This window comes from Typopeltis vanoorti, chromosome 6, assembly GCF_054136105.1.
Source record: "Typopeltis vanoorti isolate ZY-2024b chromosome 6, IOZ_Tvanoo_1.0, whole genome shotgun sequence".
NCBI lineage: Eukaryota > Metazoa > Arthropoda > Arachnida > Uropygi > Thelyphonidae > Typopeltis > Typopeltis vanoorti.
The window spans coordinates 144,270,950-144,290,034 of record NC_143554.1 but is presented as its reverse complement, the minus strand read 5'-3'; the positions used below and the strand labels follow the sequence as shown (position 1 = coordinate 144,290,034).

Below are 19,085 nucleotides of genomic sequence, written 5' to 3'. Positions count from 1 at the left end.
TTTGCTTCAACAGCAAACAGTTACATATCTCCAGTTAAACTCATCCCAATATCATTAATTTATAAGTTAAATAACAGTGGCCCCAAAACAGACCACTACAACACACTATTAGTGAATTTCCTCTTCCAGGATTCTGCACTTCACTACACAACTTGCTAATATGTGGCTGAGAGAGTCAGTCATCTACTTGATATGAAGTTGGCCTCTATATACAAGTGACCTAGTCATGAAAACATTATTATTATTTAGCCTACAAGGAGTCAAAAGACTCATCATGGGAGGTCCTTCCTAGGAAACACAAGTCTATCAAGACTCAACGTGGGAGGTCCCTCCCAGGAAACACAAAGTCTACCATACCACTCCTTAAACTCATTGACCATTCTCGCTCTCACCACTCTATCAGGCAATGCATTCCACAGTTCAACCACCCTCCATGCAAAGAAACCACTCCTCACCCTCTTGCTCACAGTTTCCTTTTGTAACTTCCAGGGATGGCCCTTTGTCATCATTCCTTCCTGCTGTTCAACCAAGCGAAGGAACTCCCCAGTGTCAACCCTGTAAGCCACATATTAGCAAGTTGTGTAGTGAAGTGCAGAATCCTGGAAGAGGAAATTCCAATTACAGATATTTCTGATTATAATTTATTATTTTCGAACTGTTCACAACAAAAATTAATAAACTATGTAGTTCACTTTGGAAGCATGCACATACATTTTTTTTTTTTTTTGTCAAGAAGACAAATACTGACAGATATTAGCAAAAGAGAATCCCTAACAGTTCTTTCAATATGCTGCAAGCAAGAAAAAAAACTACATGGCAAAATGATTATCACATCACCTCTCTTTCTTCTATCCACCAAACTCTGCAGTCCACATTCCCTCAGCCGATCCTCATAACTAACATTGTACAGTCCTGAACCTGTCTTTGTTATCCGCCTCTGTACCCTTTCCACAGTTAATTTATCCCTTCAAATTCTGGGGACTAAATCTGAGAACAATAGTCAAAGTGTGGTCTGATCAGGGTGTTATACAACAGAATGATAACCCTTTTATCTCTGCAAGTCAGCGTCCTTCTCATTATTGCAGCAATCCTCTGTGTTACCTTCACCACCTTTGCAATATGTCCCTTGAATTTCAGGTTTCTATCAATCATCAACCACAGATCTCTTGTCTCTCCCCACTTCCCCCCAGTATATCTCCTCCTATGCAGTGTCCCATCGATGAGTCCCAAACCTCAAGACCTTACATTTTGCTGCATCAAACTGACACCCCCATTCATTTGCCCATCTGTCTAGCTTATTCAAATCCTCTTGCATGACTACCACATCTGCACTATTACTAATAACCCTTCCCAGTTTCACATCATCTGCAAACAACTGAACATCCCCCTGCAATCCACTGACAATGTCATTGATATAAAGGTTAAACAACATAGGTCCCAGTACTGAGCCCTTTGGGACCCGTTTGTGCATGTTTGGGTAAAATAAGAATCTGATTTCTTCTCAAATATTACTATTATTTTCTTGGGCATCTCCATAGAGTCAAAAGACTCACTGTGGACTACTATTCTAAACATTATTCAGACAATATTTATCATATTTCTCTTTAAATTCATTCACTGACAGACGACTCAGGATCAATTCCACTACCCACCTACCACTCTCCAAATAAAAAATCTAGTCTTCACACCATTAGTAATCAGTTCTTTCCCTTCATGTACTGAAAAATTTTTTTGTGAAACTCCTCTTAAACCCCTTTAATAATTTACATGTTTCTATCATATCTCTTTTCTGTCAACTATACTATGTAATGTCAATTAGACTGTATAAACTTTCAATCTATCTTCTCATAAGAAGAATTCCACCTGTTATTATCTTGGTGACTTGATCCTGAATTCTCTTTACCACTTCCTCATTGCCAAGGGACCCAGGTAACCAGATTTGTGCACAACAGTTCAGATGTAAAGGCATTAAGCCTCATAAAGGGAGAATGTTTCTTTCTGTTTGTCAGTGTATGCTTTTCTATGTCCAGGTAATCTGATTAGTACTTTTGGCCAATTTTACATATGCCTTCTAAAGTTCAACTCCATGTCTCCAATGACCTACAAATCCATAGCCTCACCAATTTCCTGCAGTCCAACTCCATCATGTACTACACAGTTATTTTGATCCCAAGGTGCATAAAATTATGACTTCGTATACTATACTTCTTATGCTGTTAAATTTCCTATACTGCCAGTATATTTCAACCTTCTCCTACAAAATCTCTGTATATATTTTTGTATGGAAAGATTAAATTAAAAATATATAAAAAATAATTATTATTTTATTATTTATACCAAGGATCATCAGTAAACAGATATTTCCCCTTAACTAATTTTGTATATTAGATGTACAAACCGAATAGTAGCAACCAAATTACAGAGTCCTGTGGCACACTGCTTGTCCACTGTCTTCTCCTTTTATTTTATTTTATTTTTATTGATCCTATATACAAGAGATCAAGAGACCTACAAACACATCAGTGCCATGTGTTGGGTTCAGATGAGGATTGAGAAAAAAGTTTATTGATGTTTTTTTTTTTTTTTTGAGTGTATCCACCTCCAGCCAATAGGCTGTGGGCTTGAATACTGCCATGGGCATGGATGTTTGCAATTGTCTGTGAAAATATTAGTGGTGGTGGATTTGAGATGGAGGAGATGGAGAGTTGTAGAGTAGGTGTCCTCCCTCAATGAGTCCTTGGACTTCTTGGAGGTGTCACGTAATAATAATAATAATATTTATGAAGAAGCCTGTTCCATAGGACAGAGGTTAACAAAATAAAAGAGGAACAGGAGAAGCAGATTCAGTGTGTTTGCAGTTACACAGTATAGGGATGCTGGGAAGCTGCTGTTGTATTAATAGGTGCAAATGGAAGTGAATAAATGATAGTTGACATGAATGACAGTTGTCAATTCACTGGAGTGAATTGACAACAGAATGTTATTTGCATCCTAGTATTATTCAGTTGTCAGTTCACTCCAGTGGCAACTATCATTCAGTGCTGAAACACTGTTCTGTGAGACAGAGGTTGAAGTGAATCTGTAAGAGAAGGATCATCAATGTGCCTAATTGCTTGTCTCTGGACAGCATCAAAGATTTTAAGGAAAGTTTAAGGTGCTCCACGATAAACATGTGAGCAATATTCTAAGCATGGGTGGATTTGGGATCCACCCATGCTGGTGATTTGTGTTACTGAGGGTAAGGATAGGGCAGCTGAGATCTCTTTTGTGAGAGAAAAAGCAAGACTGTGTTTTGGTGGTATTGAACATGACAAGGTTGTCTACATCCCATTGAAGGATAGTATGAAGATCAATGTTTAAGGCACTGGTTGTAGATGATCTTGTAGCCCTGGGGATGTCAGAGTATTGCATGGTACTCTGACATGGAACTCTCCTGCACTGAACTACCATAATCTATTGTATCTAACTCTTTGAGGTATGTCCAGCAGCTGCCTGCATCATCATCTTTGTTTTATATTATGCTCAATGGTCTGTTATTGTCAAATAACTTGGCCTCTTATAAACCTGATATTGCTTATGATAGGGTGTTAATCCTATCTGCATTGTATGCTAAGGTTGTACATTGCATGCATTGTTCTGGCCAGGTTGTTTGCTGTGGAGGAAGATAAACCTAAGTTTTCCGAAAGGAAAAACTCTGCCACCTCCATATGGGACCAGCTAATTCACAATCAGTTGCAAAGTCCTAATAAAGGTTATTTGATCCTAGATAAGATTTGAACACAGGTCTTTCCAAACAAAGGACATCCATAACAAACTTAATATTCATTCTGATTTTCCCCAATTAATATAATAATTCAATGTGATATCCTGTCTAATGGCTTTGCAAAATCCTGCATCGTCATCATCATGTAATCATTTCTTTTATCTAATCAAGTATCACTTTATTATGAAAAGTGCATAAATTACTGATGCAAGACCTATCCCATTCACTCCACATCCTACTAGAGCTGAGGCTGAAATCAAACACTTTGGTCAAGGAACTGCCAATTTCCAATCAAAATACATCACATCTAACCCCCATTCATGTTAAGGTTCTGCAATATCCTAAGCATCTCAAATTTATCTTCCACTATTATGATGGGGAAACTTTAAAGGAAGTAGAGGAGATGAGAGATCTAGGAGTGATGGTGGACAAGGACCTGAAATTCAGGGGCCACATTGCACAAGTTCAGAAGACGTCACATTGGATAATGGCAACGATGCAGAGGACCCTGACATGCAAAAATAGAGGTTATGATGCCATTGTATGAGACCTTGATCACACATCATATGGATTACTGTGCACAGATTTGGTTGCAGGGTTCATGGTGATGAGGATAAGTTGGAAAGGGTCCACAGAAGATTCATAAAGGAAGCCAGTGGTCTTTGAAATGTGGAGTACAAGAACAGATTGAAAGAATGTTAGTTGCAAAACCTTCTGAATAGGAGGAAGGGGGGGGAGACATGATTGAGACATATAAGCTAGTCAGGAGTTGTTATCAAGTTGACATGGAAGGGATTTTTCATAGAATCGGATGTAACAGAATGGTGTAGAACAAGAGGCCATTGCTGGAAACTGTAGGAGGGGGTGAGCAGAGGAGTGAGGAGTAGGTTCTTTGAATGGAGAGTGGGATGCATTGCTGAGTGTATTGTGAATGTAGACACATTGAATCAGTTTAAGGCACTGTTGGATGAGCATTATGTGTAATAGTGTATATATACCTCCCATGATGAGTCTCTGACTTCATGGAGGTTGGATGATGATAATAATAATAATTAATATTATTACATCAGTCACTGTCAAAATGAGAACTGCAAGTATCTCCATTAGATGTTTGCAGAGTGATTATTCAAGAGTTCAACTATTTCCTTACCATATACTAGACAAGTAATTATATTCTTCTTTTACTTCTTTACTCAGTTGTAGGCTAACAAAAGTTTGAATGTAAAATATCTTGACTAGGCTACTTTTATATAAGAGGCTGTTGGCTTCGCATCAATTACTTCTCTAACCCAGAATTCAAAGCACATCTAGTTTTTTTATGTGTATATTGCTATGCATTATGGATGAGACCTATTTCAACTTTTAATAGGGTCTCATCAGTGTGAGTTAGACTTATGGAGATACTGAAAGTTAAATCAATGCAAAAGTTAACTATTTTCCATTGACAAATAGTAAAATGGTCTATTACTATATTATCAAAATACTCTGGCTCCTTGTTTTAATCCTTCACATAAGCATAAGTCAAAAGTTTGCATAATCAGTGTCTTCATGACTAGACTACTAACAACCTCTACTGTGTATAGGTTGTTAACTTCATATCAATTGCCTTTCTTTTGCAAAATGCAAAGAACATGGATGTGTCTGTGATGCATTATGGGATAATGCACAGCCTAGTTGGCCACGTGGCCAGTGTATCTGCTCTCCAGCCAAAAGGCTGCAGGTTTGAATCCTGCCATGGGTATGGATCTTTGTGATTGTCTGTGAAAATACTAGTGGTGGTGGTGATGATGGGCAGTAGATGGCATTGGTGTAGATGATGGTAGTTGCAATTCGTTGTAGTTGGTGGATTGAGTGGTAGAGAGACAGAAAGGTAGAATGGATGCCCTCCCACGATGAGTCTTTGGACTCCCTGGAGGAGTTATGTAATAATAATAATAATGAGGCAAATGATGTGAAGTCAACCAGCCTTTACATACAATAAACCTAGTCATGAAGATACTTTATGCATGAACTTTTGTTTATTTATGCTCGGATAAAGGATTAAAACAAGAGCATAATTTCTTGTCTAATATAATGTACTGTCTAACTAAATGAAAAAAAAAATTTCTTCAATCATTTAATTTGCTTCTGTTACCTCCTTATCATCTTATCTTAGCATTCTGCAACAACTTTTTTGGATTTCTTTTAACCTTCTTGGCTAATTTCCACTCATAATCTCATTTGGTATTTTTTACAATGCTTGTCACTCTTCTTGCCTTTAAGAAGAATAATAAACCTCACTGCTCTTGACCTTCCCAATCACAATCCTCATTTTATTCCTTCAACAATATATATATATATATATATATATATATCAGACAATTATATGAAATATCATTTTTAATGACTCAAATTCATGTAACTGAATTTGAGTAACTGTATATTTACAGTTACTCGAATTATATGAAATATCATTTTCAATGACTCAAATTCATGTAACTGAATCTACTACTCCTATGGGAGTAATAAATGTTTGCATGATGGAATAAAGTCTTATCCATGCCCAAATATTTGGAAAACAAGATGAAGAAGAGACTCCTATGAATATACTTAGCAGTCAAGACAATTTTACTAGATTGGAAAGCTTAAGGAATTATTGGAAGGTAGTTCAAGTGATCAGGAAACTCATATGTATTCAAATCATTACATTTAACGCAATGATAATTTTTATTCAGTTTGAAATATTCAGCTGAAGATTTTATAAACATATTAAAGTTCAACATGTGTATATATTCAAATACTAACAACCTTTATATTAAACAAACAAAAAAACTTGACCATATTTTCTTCAACTTACCTCAATATCTGTCTTTTGAAAAAGAAGTGCACAATATGGACATTTTACACTTATCTCAGGACAATTCAGGGTTAAGTGTTCATTCAGATGATTACGAGAAATCTCAATATTGCAATTTGAACATTGAACTAATACCATTTCACAACTCTGTTCATGCTCCTGTTATTAAAAAATAATAATAATAAAAATAAAAAAAATATTAAGAAAATGCAACAATTAATCATAAACAGAAAATATTATTATTATTATTACTACATGGGAATCTCCATGAAGTACAAAGATTCATCATGGGATGCCCCTAGATTGTTGTGAGTGCATTCATCAATAAAGCACTTACCGTATTTACTTGAATATATCCCGCCCTCACATATATCTTGCACCCCTGACTTTACTTTATAAAAAAAGAAATTACAAAGTTTCGCATATACCTCGCACAAGAAAAAAGTTTAAAACTTTGAGAAATAGATAGTACATGTTGTTTGAGAGCTTGGGACATGACTTTGCCTCAAATAATTACAAAGAGTTTTTTAAAAACCAGCATCTCTAATTTCCTGGATGGAAGTAAAGATGATGCTATTTGGGTAGATGCCAATGCACACAAGGAAATTGCTCTTGAGATGGAAGTAGCAATAGCAAATAGGAGATTCTTGGTACGTCATACCCATTTTCTGTTTTTGTAAATCATGGCAATCTTATGATTCCAAAATGATAAAAGGCAAACAATAATGAAACTGCTTGTTTTAATTTAATTACAGCAGCACTGTTGCTAAAGATTCAAATATATTGCATGATGAAGGTAAGCGGCCGATTGCATAAATAGCACTGATAATTGAAATTTAAATGCATTCATTTTATAAATAATATGAGCAAATATAAATTATAATGAAAGCTGAGAATTTAATTATAAATGTCAATTTAGTTTTTTTTCTGAAAAGCTTTAGTTTCCAAAAATCCCCACAAATATCTTGTATGCAGAGATCCACACACGAACTATTCTATGAAAACAAAATGTAGTCATTACATCTTTGCAAACTATATTCTTATTCAATTTCCAGGGAATAAGGAACTGTTAGAGAGGGTTTCCCTCTCAACCAGTTCCTCATTCTCAAGAAACCAGGATGAATAGACAGGTGCACAGTAATCAAGATGTTTCTGGATCAACGCCTTACAAAGGAGAATGGCAATTTCCATATATCTTGTATGCAGAGATCCACACATGAACTATTCTATGAAAACAAAATGTAGTCATTACATCTTTGCAAACTATATTCTTATTCAATTTCCAGGGAATAAGGAACTGTTAGAGAGGATTTCCCTCTCAACCAGTTCCTCATTCTCAAGAAACCAGGATGAATAGACAGGTGCACAGTAATCAAGATGTTTCTGGATCAACGCCTTACAAAGGAGAATGGCAATTTCCATATATATATGCAAGTTAGTGTGTTCCTCAATAACTAAATAATCCTATTAACTACCCTGGAAACTTTGGCAATATGCCATCTGAACTTCAACTTCATATCTACGAATACCACCAAACACCTAGTTAACTCAATGTCTTGGAGTGTGCAGTTCCATTATTGTAAAACAATATGCAATTTTTCTTTCCTAAAATGCACAACGCTACACTTTTCTAAATTAAACTGGCATTCATTATATTTCGACCATACTATCACAAACTATTTAAATCCTTCTGCAGGCTCTCTACATTGCCCTGATTATCATCAGCAAATAACTCAACATTTCTCTTCACATTATTTCCAATATCATTTATACGAGGGTGATCTGAAATGTTCTCAGCCTTGACCATAAATGGCAACACTATCGGCAAGATTTATTTACTTTTTTCTAAGTTGGTACATGTGAAATTACAAGTCATTCTGTCAAGTAGTATGCTTTATACAGCTGTCTGAAACAAAAGTGTTGTCTGTATCCCTTGAAATAAATAAAATTGAGTATTGTGCAGTTATAAAATTCTTTGTAAAAGAAGGTTTAACGGCAAAAGAAATTCATTCGAAGTTAATAAAAGTTTATGGGCACTCTTCTCCTTTTTAACAATTAAGAAATAGGCTGCTGAGTTTAAATGTGCCCGTACCAGCCTTGAAGACGATCCATGTGAAGAACGTCCAAAAAGTGTAACGATAGAAATCATTGATCAAGTGCACGATATGGTATTGGATGACTGGCGAGTCAAAATGCATAAAATTACTGAGGCTATAGGCATTTCAAAAGAATGTGTAGGATATATTTTGCATGAAGAATAGCAAATGAAAAAAAGCGTTGTGCAAGATGGGTGCCAAGCTTGCTCACAGCAGATCAAAAATGCACTCGCATGAAGATCTGTGTTCAGTGCTTGGAGCGTTTTAACAAGACTAAAACTAATTTTGTGCGTCGATTTATTATTATGGATGAAATGTGGATTCACCTTTGCACACCAGAATCCAAATGGCAGTCAAAACAGTGGACAGAAGCTGGTTGTTCAGCACCAAAGAAGACAAAGTTGGTTCCATCAGCAGGAAAGGTCATGGCATTTTTTTTTTGGGGGGGGGGGATGCTAAAGGCATTTTGTTTACTAATTATCTTGAAAATAGTAAAACAATAACTGGGGAATGTTATTCCGATCTTTTAACCTAAACGAAAAAATTCATGAGAAGAAGAAAATTTTGCAGAAGAAAAAAATCATCTTTCATCAGGACAATGCACCTGCCCACAAAGGTGTTTTGGCAATGGGAAAATTAAGGGAACTGCACTATGAATTGTTGGAACATTCACCTTACACCCCACATTTGGCTCCCTCTGGCTTCTATCTCTTCCCAAAACTAAAACTCTTCCTTGGTAGTCAGTGTTTTTCTTCAAATCAAGATGTCATTGCAGCTGTAGAGGGGTATTTTGCAGATCTTACTGAGAACCACTACAGGGATGGGATAACGGCACTGGAGCATCGCTGGAATAAATGTATTAGTCTTAAGGAAGATTATGTTGAAAAACAAAAATAATTTTGAAATTATAAATTAGTTTTTTCATTGTTAAGGCAAGAACTTTTCAGACCAACCTCATATATAAATTAAGTAGTACTTGTCCATACACAGAGATAGTGGGACACTACTGTATCCTATTAGCTACCTATCTTTTACTGGATTCTGCTCCCCCATGTACTACTTTTTGGTATTTGTCCATCAGTCATCTGCATCACCAGATTCATATCCATCATCCTTTGTATCAATTTTTATAAGAGAGTTCCATTTAGTATCCTATCAAACATCATCACAAAATCCAGCAGTATCATCAATTAGCCTTTCCCATTATTCAACTCAAACATCACTTTTACAAAAAAAGTGAGTCAATTGCCATGACTTAACCTTCACAAACTTATGATGTCCCCCATAACACATGATATTCTCTTATCTACTCATTCTTGAATTTTGTTTCTGTCCAGCTTTGATATTGCCCTTGTCTTGGAGCCTCCTTTATGCAATGGAATTATTTTGCCCTCTACCTGCAACTACTATACCTGCGATTCACCTCTACCTGCAACACTTTACCAGAGCTGAGGTTTAAGATAAATGGCCTAGCGCAAATTTTCATAATAACTCTCACATTCCATAATTCATATTACATCTAATCCAAATGATATATTTGCACTGAAATTCTGCAATAGTCTATACACCGTATTTTCCGGTGTATAAGATGCACCCAAGAAATTTAATACAATTTTCTGGAAAAAACCTAAACTTTAAAGTATGATTTAAAAAAAAAAAAATGGATAAAATAATAGGTAATTTTTAATAGTAAACTGACCTTTCAGAAACCTGCAAAATCCATGTCACTGTCATTTGACTCTTCTCTATCATCATTAATTTCTTATAATATAGAAATAATTTTGTCTTCATATTCTTTTGGCATTTTTTGACTGATTTTTGTTTTTGTACGCATACAAAATCCACTGCGTTTCATGAAAACACCATGCCGCACCACCTTTAAAATCTTCAATGTTATGCTCACAGGCTACTTTGACTGCATGTGTACGAATCATTTTTGTTGAAATGGCAATGCCATTTTGCCGATTTTCTTGCACCCATTTCAAAACTTCGGTCTCTAGTTCTGGCCACTTTGCAATTTTTCCACGTTCCACGCATTTTTCTTTATGCAAATTTTACAAAATCTCCTTCTGACCACGCCAAGTTCTTAGCCAATGACACGCTAGAAGTCACGCATCAATTAGATTGCACCATTAACCCCGCCTACAAAGATCTTCGAACATAAAAGGGAGTGCGTATGACTTTGAAAAGAGGAAACAATCTTTACCTTCATTATATAAGACGCACCCCATTTTTAGGATGAATTTTTAAGGTAAAAAAGTGCATCTTATACAACAGAAAATACGGTACTTGCAATTCATTTACCTCTGTTTCACATGTCTCTATCATACATGTCACAGCATTAACTTCACTCAAATTATATCACCTTGAAAACTGGTCAATTAGTAACTGAACAATATTTTGTTCTTAGGATATCCACCAAAACTGCAGAGTTTGATGGATAGTAGATGAAGGGGATATAATAAAATTAGTTTAATCCTTTATCCAAGTGTGAGCAAACAAAGTTTGCACCTGAAGTTTACATGACTGAGACATCGAAACTGCTGAGAGATATTTAATGATTTGACACTGGAGAGATTGTTCATATAATAGAACAAGGGAAAAAAGCAAGGAGAAGGGGCCAGCAATTCCTAGATGCTGCAAAAGGCGGTAGTGAGAAAGAGGATGAGAAGTGGCTCATTTTATTTTATATTTTTGCATGGAAATTGGACAAACGGACCATAGAATGCATTGCCTGATTGGTGAGCATGTAGATGGCAAATGGGCTTAATGAGTGAGACAAACTTTGTATTGTCTAAGATGAGATTCTCATGATGAATCTTGTCACTCCATGGAGGTCCTGAATAATAGTAATAATAATCTAATTAGGTTTTGATCAGCCATCATATCAAAACTTTCAATTCAGTAGTGTTTTTAGATGTATAATTTATAATATAAGAGAAACACATTTTCTCTTGTATTATAAATACAAATAATAATTGATTGCTAAAGTTGGTAAATAAATAGATGTCACTTTCAAAAAGCAAGTACAGCTTACTAAAGGCCTGCCATAGCTTGAAAAAGTCTCATGTTTGATCTCTAGAGTAGAGCTTCTGCATTATTGTAAAAAATAAATAAACAATATAAAAAATAATAAAGAATAAAAGAAATCTAAAAACTCCCTTAGCCCATCAACAATACTAATGTACTATACGTTTACAACCTTTTGTGGATAGGAGTTACAATAAAAAAAATGTAATTATGACTGCATCACAAATACAGGTTATACAGAACTTACTGTCGCTTCAACTATAAGGTTATTAGTAAGAAAATACTCAATTTCCAAACTTACAACAATATCCGTTTTCTGAAATCTTTCACCACAGTGTGAACACTTTGCAAAGGCTTCAGGACATCTATCTTTTATATGTCCTTCCAATGTTTTGCGATACATTTCAGTACTGCAGTGGGGACAATTAACCCTTCCATAATCGCAATTAATTTCATGTCCCTGCAAAAGTTAGAAACAATGAACAAAATTTAAGTATAATTAATAAAATGAATTATAAATTAACTTAATTAGTAAAATTAAAATTACACAAATAACTTAATTACATAATAATAATTATTGTGAATGAGGTAAATGCACAATAAGTTGTTACAATAAAAAAAAATGTAATTATGACTGCATCACAAATACAGGTTATACAGAACTTACTGTCACTATAAGGTTATTAGTAAGAAAATACTCAATTTCCAAACTTACAACAATATCAGTTTTCTGAAATCTTTCTTCTACAGAAAATCTTCTACAGGGCCTATTTATTTCATTCATAATAACAATAATAACAATGAATCGAATCAATAGGCAAACTGTGCACAGAGTTCAGACTCCAATAAATTTAGTTTAATCCTTTATCCAAGTGTGAGCAAACAAAGTTTGCACCTGAAAGTATCTTGAGGACTGGGGTAAGGTGGTACAACACTGGGAAACTCGTTGCAAAGGTGGAGCAAGCTAACAAACCTTTGCAAACGAGTTGCCTGGTGTTGTACCATCTTACCCCAGTCCTGAAGATATTTTCACGCACAAACTTTGTTTGCTCACACTTGGATAAAGGATTAAACTAAATTTATTATATTTTAACCAAGTGAAAAATAAACTTTCAACATCTTTCTCTAAATCCAGAGTAATTTAATAAAAAGGTGGCACACCATTTGGCAACTCCTATAGGTAGAGATGACCTTGCTAATGCTTCTGCCTGGTATCTCCACTTTGCTTGGCTCCCACTGAAGAGACCTCAATAAAGGTCGAAACTAGTCTGGGTAGTGGCCCTTCCCTTAATGCATAACGTTATATACATATCAAACAACGGAGATGTGTTTTGTTGGGAGATACTGAGATAGGAGAGTTGTTAGCTTGCTCCACCTTTGCAACGAGTTGCCTGGTGTTGTACCACCTTACCCCAGTCCTGAAGATACTTTCAGGTGCAAACTTTGTTTGATCACACTTGGATAAAGGATTAAACTAAATTTGTTATAGATCAGCTCAGACTCCTTTGCTGGGTAACTAGACAAGGAAATGAAAAGCAAATGGAAGAACAATCAAAACAAAACAATATATATACGAGGGTGGTCTGAAACGTTGTTGGCATTGATCATAGACAGCAACGCTATTAGCAAGATTTTTTTTTTTTTTCTAATTTGGTACATCTGTCATAACAAACCTTTGCATCCAAGTGAAATTGCAAGTCATTCTATCAGGTAGATTGTTTTATACAGCTGTCTGAAGCAAAAGTGTTGTCTATATCCCTTGAAATGGATAAAATTGAGTGTCGAGCAGTTATAATATTCTTTGTAAAAGAGGGTTTAATGCCAAAAGAAATTTTCATAAAAGTTTATGGGCACTCTTCTCCTTCATTTTTGACAATTAAGAAATGGGCTGCCGAGTTTAAACATAGCCGTACCAGCCTTGAAGATGATCCATGTGAAGGACATCCAAAAAGTGTAACACCAGAAATCATTGATCAAGTGCACGATATGGTAAATGAAAAAGATTTGTGCAAGATGGGTGCCACACTTGCTCACAGCAGATCAAAAATGCACTTGCATGAAGATCTCTGTTCAGTGCTTGGAGCGTTTTAACAAGAATAAAACTGATTTTGTGTGTCGGTTTATTACTATGGATGAGAAAGGCCAGCCCTGAATCATGCTCTGAATAACTTACACAGAATTGATGGAAAACCACTAGCTGTCTACATCACACTAAAACATGGTATGAATGAAAATTCAAGGAAGCCTGTGAGAATATTATCAACTACCCCAATCTGAACAAATCCCAAACAACCCACGGAACCTTCCTCACTAAGAACAACTATAAACAGGACTGCAGAAAATCCAGTATTGTAAATCAAAAATTAGAATTGTAATACTAAAAATAGGACACCAATTGTTTCTGAAAGAATGTTTATTACTGTCATCGTAAAATAGAATTTAGCTTGATGTAATTTATAATTTTTTTTTTCCCCACCAGAGGTCACGTCAGTAGAATAACATGTGATCAAATCATTGTTTCCCTAGCTTACAGTTAATGATGTAACTCAGCTTGTCCTGTATATTTATGTATGCTCCAGATCTTGAGGTGAAGACCGAAACGTCGGGATAATAAAAAAGTTTTTTAACACGGTTGTAAATTCCATAAAATTTTATAATGAATGCTGATCACCGTGTAACCCTAAAAGAAAGGTTTAATATTGTTTATCATCAGCTTTACTCCAAATTACGTCCTCTTCGTCACTCGTGGAATACAGCTTACTATTGCTGCTATCAAATATTCCTTTACAATTTCCCAAGCACTAATGATATCCTGTCCTTCCAATTCCTCTCTCCATGAAACTTCTCCAAGTTGACGTCTAAGACTATTATAATCACCTGCCTTATAATTCCACATATGTTCTTATCTCTTTGATACTCCTGCATGTCTATTCATCTTTCAAGTCAAAACCATATGGTCACTCTCTCCAACTGGTGGGAGAGATGTCATCTCAGTTATTATCAACTTTTCTGATGCTATGACCAAATCCAAAACTCTTGACCCTCTTGTTCTCTCTATTAAGTGTTGTCTAAGACATCTGTCCCTCAAGAATTCTAGAAATTCCATTCCCTTATTGCTACATGCATCTTCCTCTCCCCAATTTATACTGCTGTAGTTAAAATCTGCCATAACAATCATTCTTCTTGCAATTGCCAAACTCAACTGTCTAAAGTTGCCAAAGATCTCCTGATCCCAACCCTCTGTGCTCCTTGGTCTGTAGCAACACCCCACTAAATATCTTGTCTTGCCCACCTCTACCTCACACCATATGCTTTCAAAATCATTAGTGTCACTGCCTTCCAAAGCCTCCACTCTTAGAGGACATAAGTCGTCACTTATCACAAACTTAATATAATATGCTAAATCGAATAAGGTGTAAATGATGTTGTGGCCTTTTCAATATTGCAAAGTTAAAGTTTCTTAAATTTGGTAGGCAATGATGGGATTTTATAGACAATTTATACTCTTTGAAGTTTGAAGCAGGTTAAGGAAATGAGATCTGAGAATGATAGTAGTGTCACATCAGATTATGGCAATGATGCAGAGGATCTTAATGTGCAGAAACAAAGAGGTTATGATTCCAACGTATAAGGCATTAATATGGATTATTGTGCACAGAATTTGGTCATACCATGTAATATAAAGACAGATTGGGAGAATGAAATTTGCAAAGACTTGTGAATAACATGAGGGAGGAGATATGATTGAGACCTTTAAGTTAGTAAGAAGCAGTAAGTTAGTAACCTGTTACCAAGGTTAATGTAGAAAAAAGTTTTCAAAGAATGGAGGAGGGGATTGAACAAGAGGCCATTCTGGAAACTGCAGGTGTGAGTTGGTGAGTGGAATTCATTGTCTGAATTCCACTCACCAACTCACACCTGAGAATGTGAATATGAATGATGAATGGCTTTAGAGCAAAGTTTGATGAGCTTTATGTGTCACTGTGCATACTGCTCCTGATGAATCTTTTGTTGAGGTCTGGTGTTACAGATTCCCTCATGATAAATTTAAAAAATATATTTTTTTAAATTTTATATTAAATTTCATAAAGATCTGAATATTCGATGTATTCTTTCCCCAAATTCAGTTACTCTTAATATTCAGATTAGTTCTACACTTACTTTGATATCTTTTCGTAGAAATAACTTTTTACATCCACAACACTTAATATTCACTTCAGGACAGCTGATATTTATGTGAAAATTCAAATCCTTGCGGCTGATTTTATCACTGCAGTGTGGACAAGTGATTTCAGCAAGATCACAAATAAGTTCATGATTCTGAGGAAGAAAAAAAAATAAAACTTCTGTTATTAAAATAAAAGTTATATTATTATCATTCTCCATAATCTTTAAAATGAAATAAACTAAATCACTTTCCTGCTGATTCCTTGCACAGCTTCCATGAATAACCTCTAATCCTCCCACAATGCACCTTTAGGAAAAAAAGCAGTTTTTATAAAGCATGCATACATATGTACTCATTATGTTTCCATCTCTGTCCCTATAGACCTTATTTCCAGTTTAAATCTATACATTACGAACAAATATTCTTAAGTACCATGCTCATATACCACCTGTTTATCATACATTTCTTGAAATTCATTGCCATATACCTGCAACCCACTATGCTAATTGATAATTCACCAAAGAAAATTCTAGCTCTCACTCAGTCATTAATTTTGAAAACCATCTATGAAAAGTTTTTGTAAACCTATTGTATATTTGTACAATGGATGGTACAAGGATTTTCTCTTAAGTTAATTTTACATATATTTTGTATGTTTATTTATTTTTGCATAATCTAAAAATCCTGCTCTAGAGATTAAACATGAAACTTTTTCAAACTGCATCTAATTTAAAGGGAAGTTGACTCACACTGGACAATGCAGTTCATCTCCAACCTAAAAGAGAATCACAGACATTCATGCCCATGGTGGGATTCTAATCCATTGCCCATACACAGTCACAAAGATTTCACGTCTTATAAAATCTTTTTAATAGCCTGTATGTCTCTCTCTCTCTCTCTCTCTCTCAACACACTTTTTTAGTCCATTTTCCTTTAATCAGACATTGCATACTCATATATATAATAATAATTATTATTATTATATTATAAATTATAATTAATTATAAATATAATAATAATAATAATAATAAACATCATAGCATTCCACATTCCTAATATATAATATACCTCAATTAGATTATTATTATTATATGGACACCTCCGTGGAATCCAAAGACTCATCGCAGGAGATCAAAACTATCATACCTCTCCTTGAACCGATTAATAGACAACTGACTCTGGCAACCCATTTCACTCATTCACAACTCTCTAACCTAACCTCACACCCCTACTAACCAGATCTTTATTCAACTTCGAGAGAAAAACAATAATCTATGGAATAACAATAATCATTAATCTATCTAGAAATCCTGTTGTATACACCAAACATGAAATTTAAAAAAAGTTTCAAGTTTGGAGTGGCTTGAAAACAAACAACTTCAACCTTCCACTCAAGTGCAATGGTAACTCACCTATGCTGAAATAAAGGTTTTTGCAGACATCCATATCACAGTGGACAGTGGAATCTTAACAGCTTTTTTGACTGTGGGTTGAATGCTATCCAGTCTGATTAGCAACCCTACCAATGGGCCACCCTTATAAAGACATAACATCATTTTTATTTCTCCCAGAAATAATACCTATATGACATCATTATCATCTAGAGTTCATAAATAAACTTCTGCACAGTATTCTGTTGAATGCCCTAGCAAAATCAAAATCCAACTAACTGTGGAATATTACATAATAATGTGCAGTCTTCTGCTGTTTCATCATCAACTCAAAATTCTGGAGATCATGGCAATGATGCAGCAAATGATTCTAGACACAGCTGCAACAAGGTATTTCAAGACACCATGACTTTCATGGCACTCATTTGTTAGAAGTTTTTCCCACTTGGTTATACTATAAATTAACAAGAACTTATATACTTGGTTTAATCCTTTTTCCAAGTGTAAGCAAATTTTGTTTGCTTATACTTGGAAAATATAATCATTTCACCTAAAATACAATAATTTTAGGTGCAAACTTTGTTTGCTTACATTTGGAAAAAGGACTAAACCAAGTATATCGTTTCTTGGTATCTTTAATTTATAGTATAACCAAGTGAAAAAACTTCCAACAACCATCTCTGATCCAGAGTATTTTAATAATAAGGTGTGACACCTTTTGCCAACTCGTATATGAAAAATATGACTTCTGCATTATTTCAACTTTTGTGTCACCTCTGGGTCTAGCTCCCACTGATGAGACCTTAATAAAGGTCAAAACCAGTCTGAGTAATGACCCTTCCAATAATGCATAGCATTATACATACTCATAAGGATATGTGCTTTGTATTATGGGATACTAAGGCAAGTGATGTGAAGTCATTAGTTTCTATATACGAGTTGTCCTGTCCTGATTATATTTCAGGTGCAAACTTTGTTTGCTTACACTTGGAAAAAGGATTAAACCAAATATATAATTTCCTGGTATCTTTTATTTCTATTATAAAATTTTCTAATATTTATATCATTTTTATTTCTCCCAGAAATAATACCACATGACATCATTATCATCTAGAGTTCATAAATAACCTTCTGCACAGTATTCTGTTGAATGCCCTAGCAAAATCAAAACAATATCAAGGTGTACCTATGTCCTTAACATAACTCAATTATAACGTTACCATACTTTTCCATTAATAAAACCATACACTTTATGATAGAGAATCTTCTGTCCACCCATCTCAAAATTAAGATGCTTAACAATTTTCTAATACTTTGATTACCACTCTACAGAAACACATAAGCCTATAATTTGTTGCACTGTTATGGTTCAAATATCTTTTATTTTGGCAATCACTCCTATGCAATGGGATTATTATTATTATTAACATCGGACCTCTATGAAATCAGAGACTCATCGTGGGTGGAACCATATACTGCACACAATGCTCATTCAAAAATGCTTGAAACGCATTCAATGTGTCTACATTCACAACACACTTAGGAAATGCATTCCACTCTCCATGTAAAGAACCTTCTCCTCACACCCTCTTTATACAGTTTCCAGCATTCACATAACATAACAAAACAACCCCTGAGTGGCTTATATGTCTCAGTCATATACCTCCACTTCCTCCTATTCATGAGGCTTTGCAATTTACATTCTCTCAATCTGTCCTCGTACTCAACATTCCAAAAAGACTACCAACCACCTTTGTAATCTTCATCACCATGAAAACGCAGAGACCAAATCTGTGCAAAA

General features: G+C 35.0%; 1 protein-coding gene across 2 annotated transcripts in view; it reads right to left on the bottom strand.

Annotated features, from left to right (window-relative positions):
- Positions 1 to 19,085, bottom strand: part of LOC150106015 (uncharacterized) — a 387,593-nt gene that overhangs the window by 201,756 nt on the left and 166,752 nt on the right. For both annotated transcript variants that reach the window (XM_090393743.1, XM_090393744.1), the window contains exons 8-10: positions 15,887 to 16,045; positions 12,027 to 12,185; positions 6,600 to 6,758 (exon numbers count right to left, since the gene is read on the bottom strand). In XM_090393743.1, coding sequence (XP_090249869.1) covers positions 6,600 to 6,758; positions 12,027 to 12,185; positions 15,887 to 16,045 — 477 coding nt within the window. The remainder of the gene's footprint in view (positions 1 to 6,599; positions 6,759 to 12,026; positions 12,186 to 15,886; positions 16,046 to 19,085) is intronic.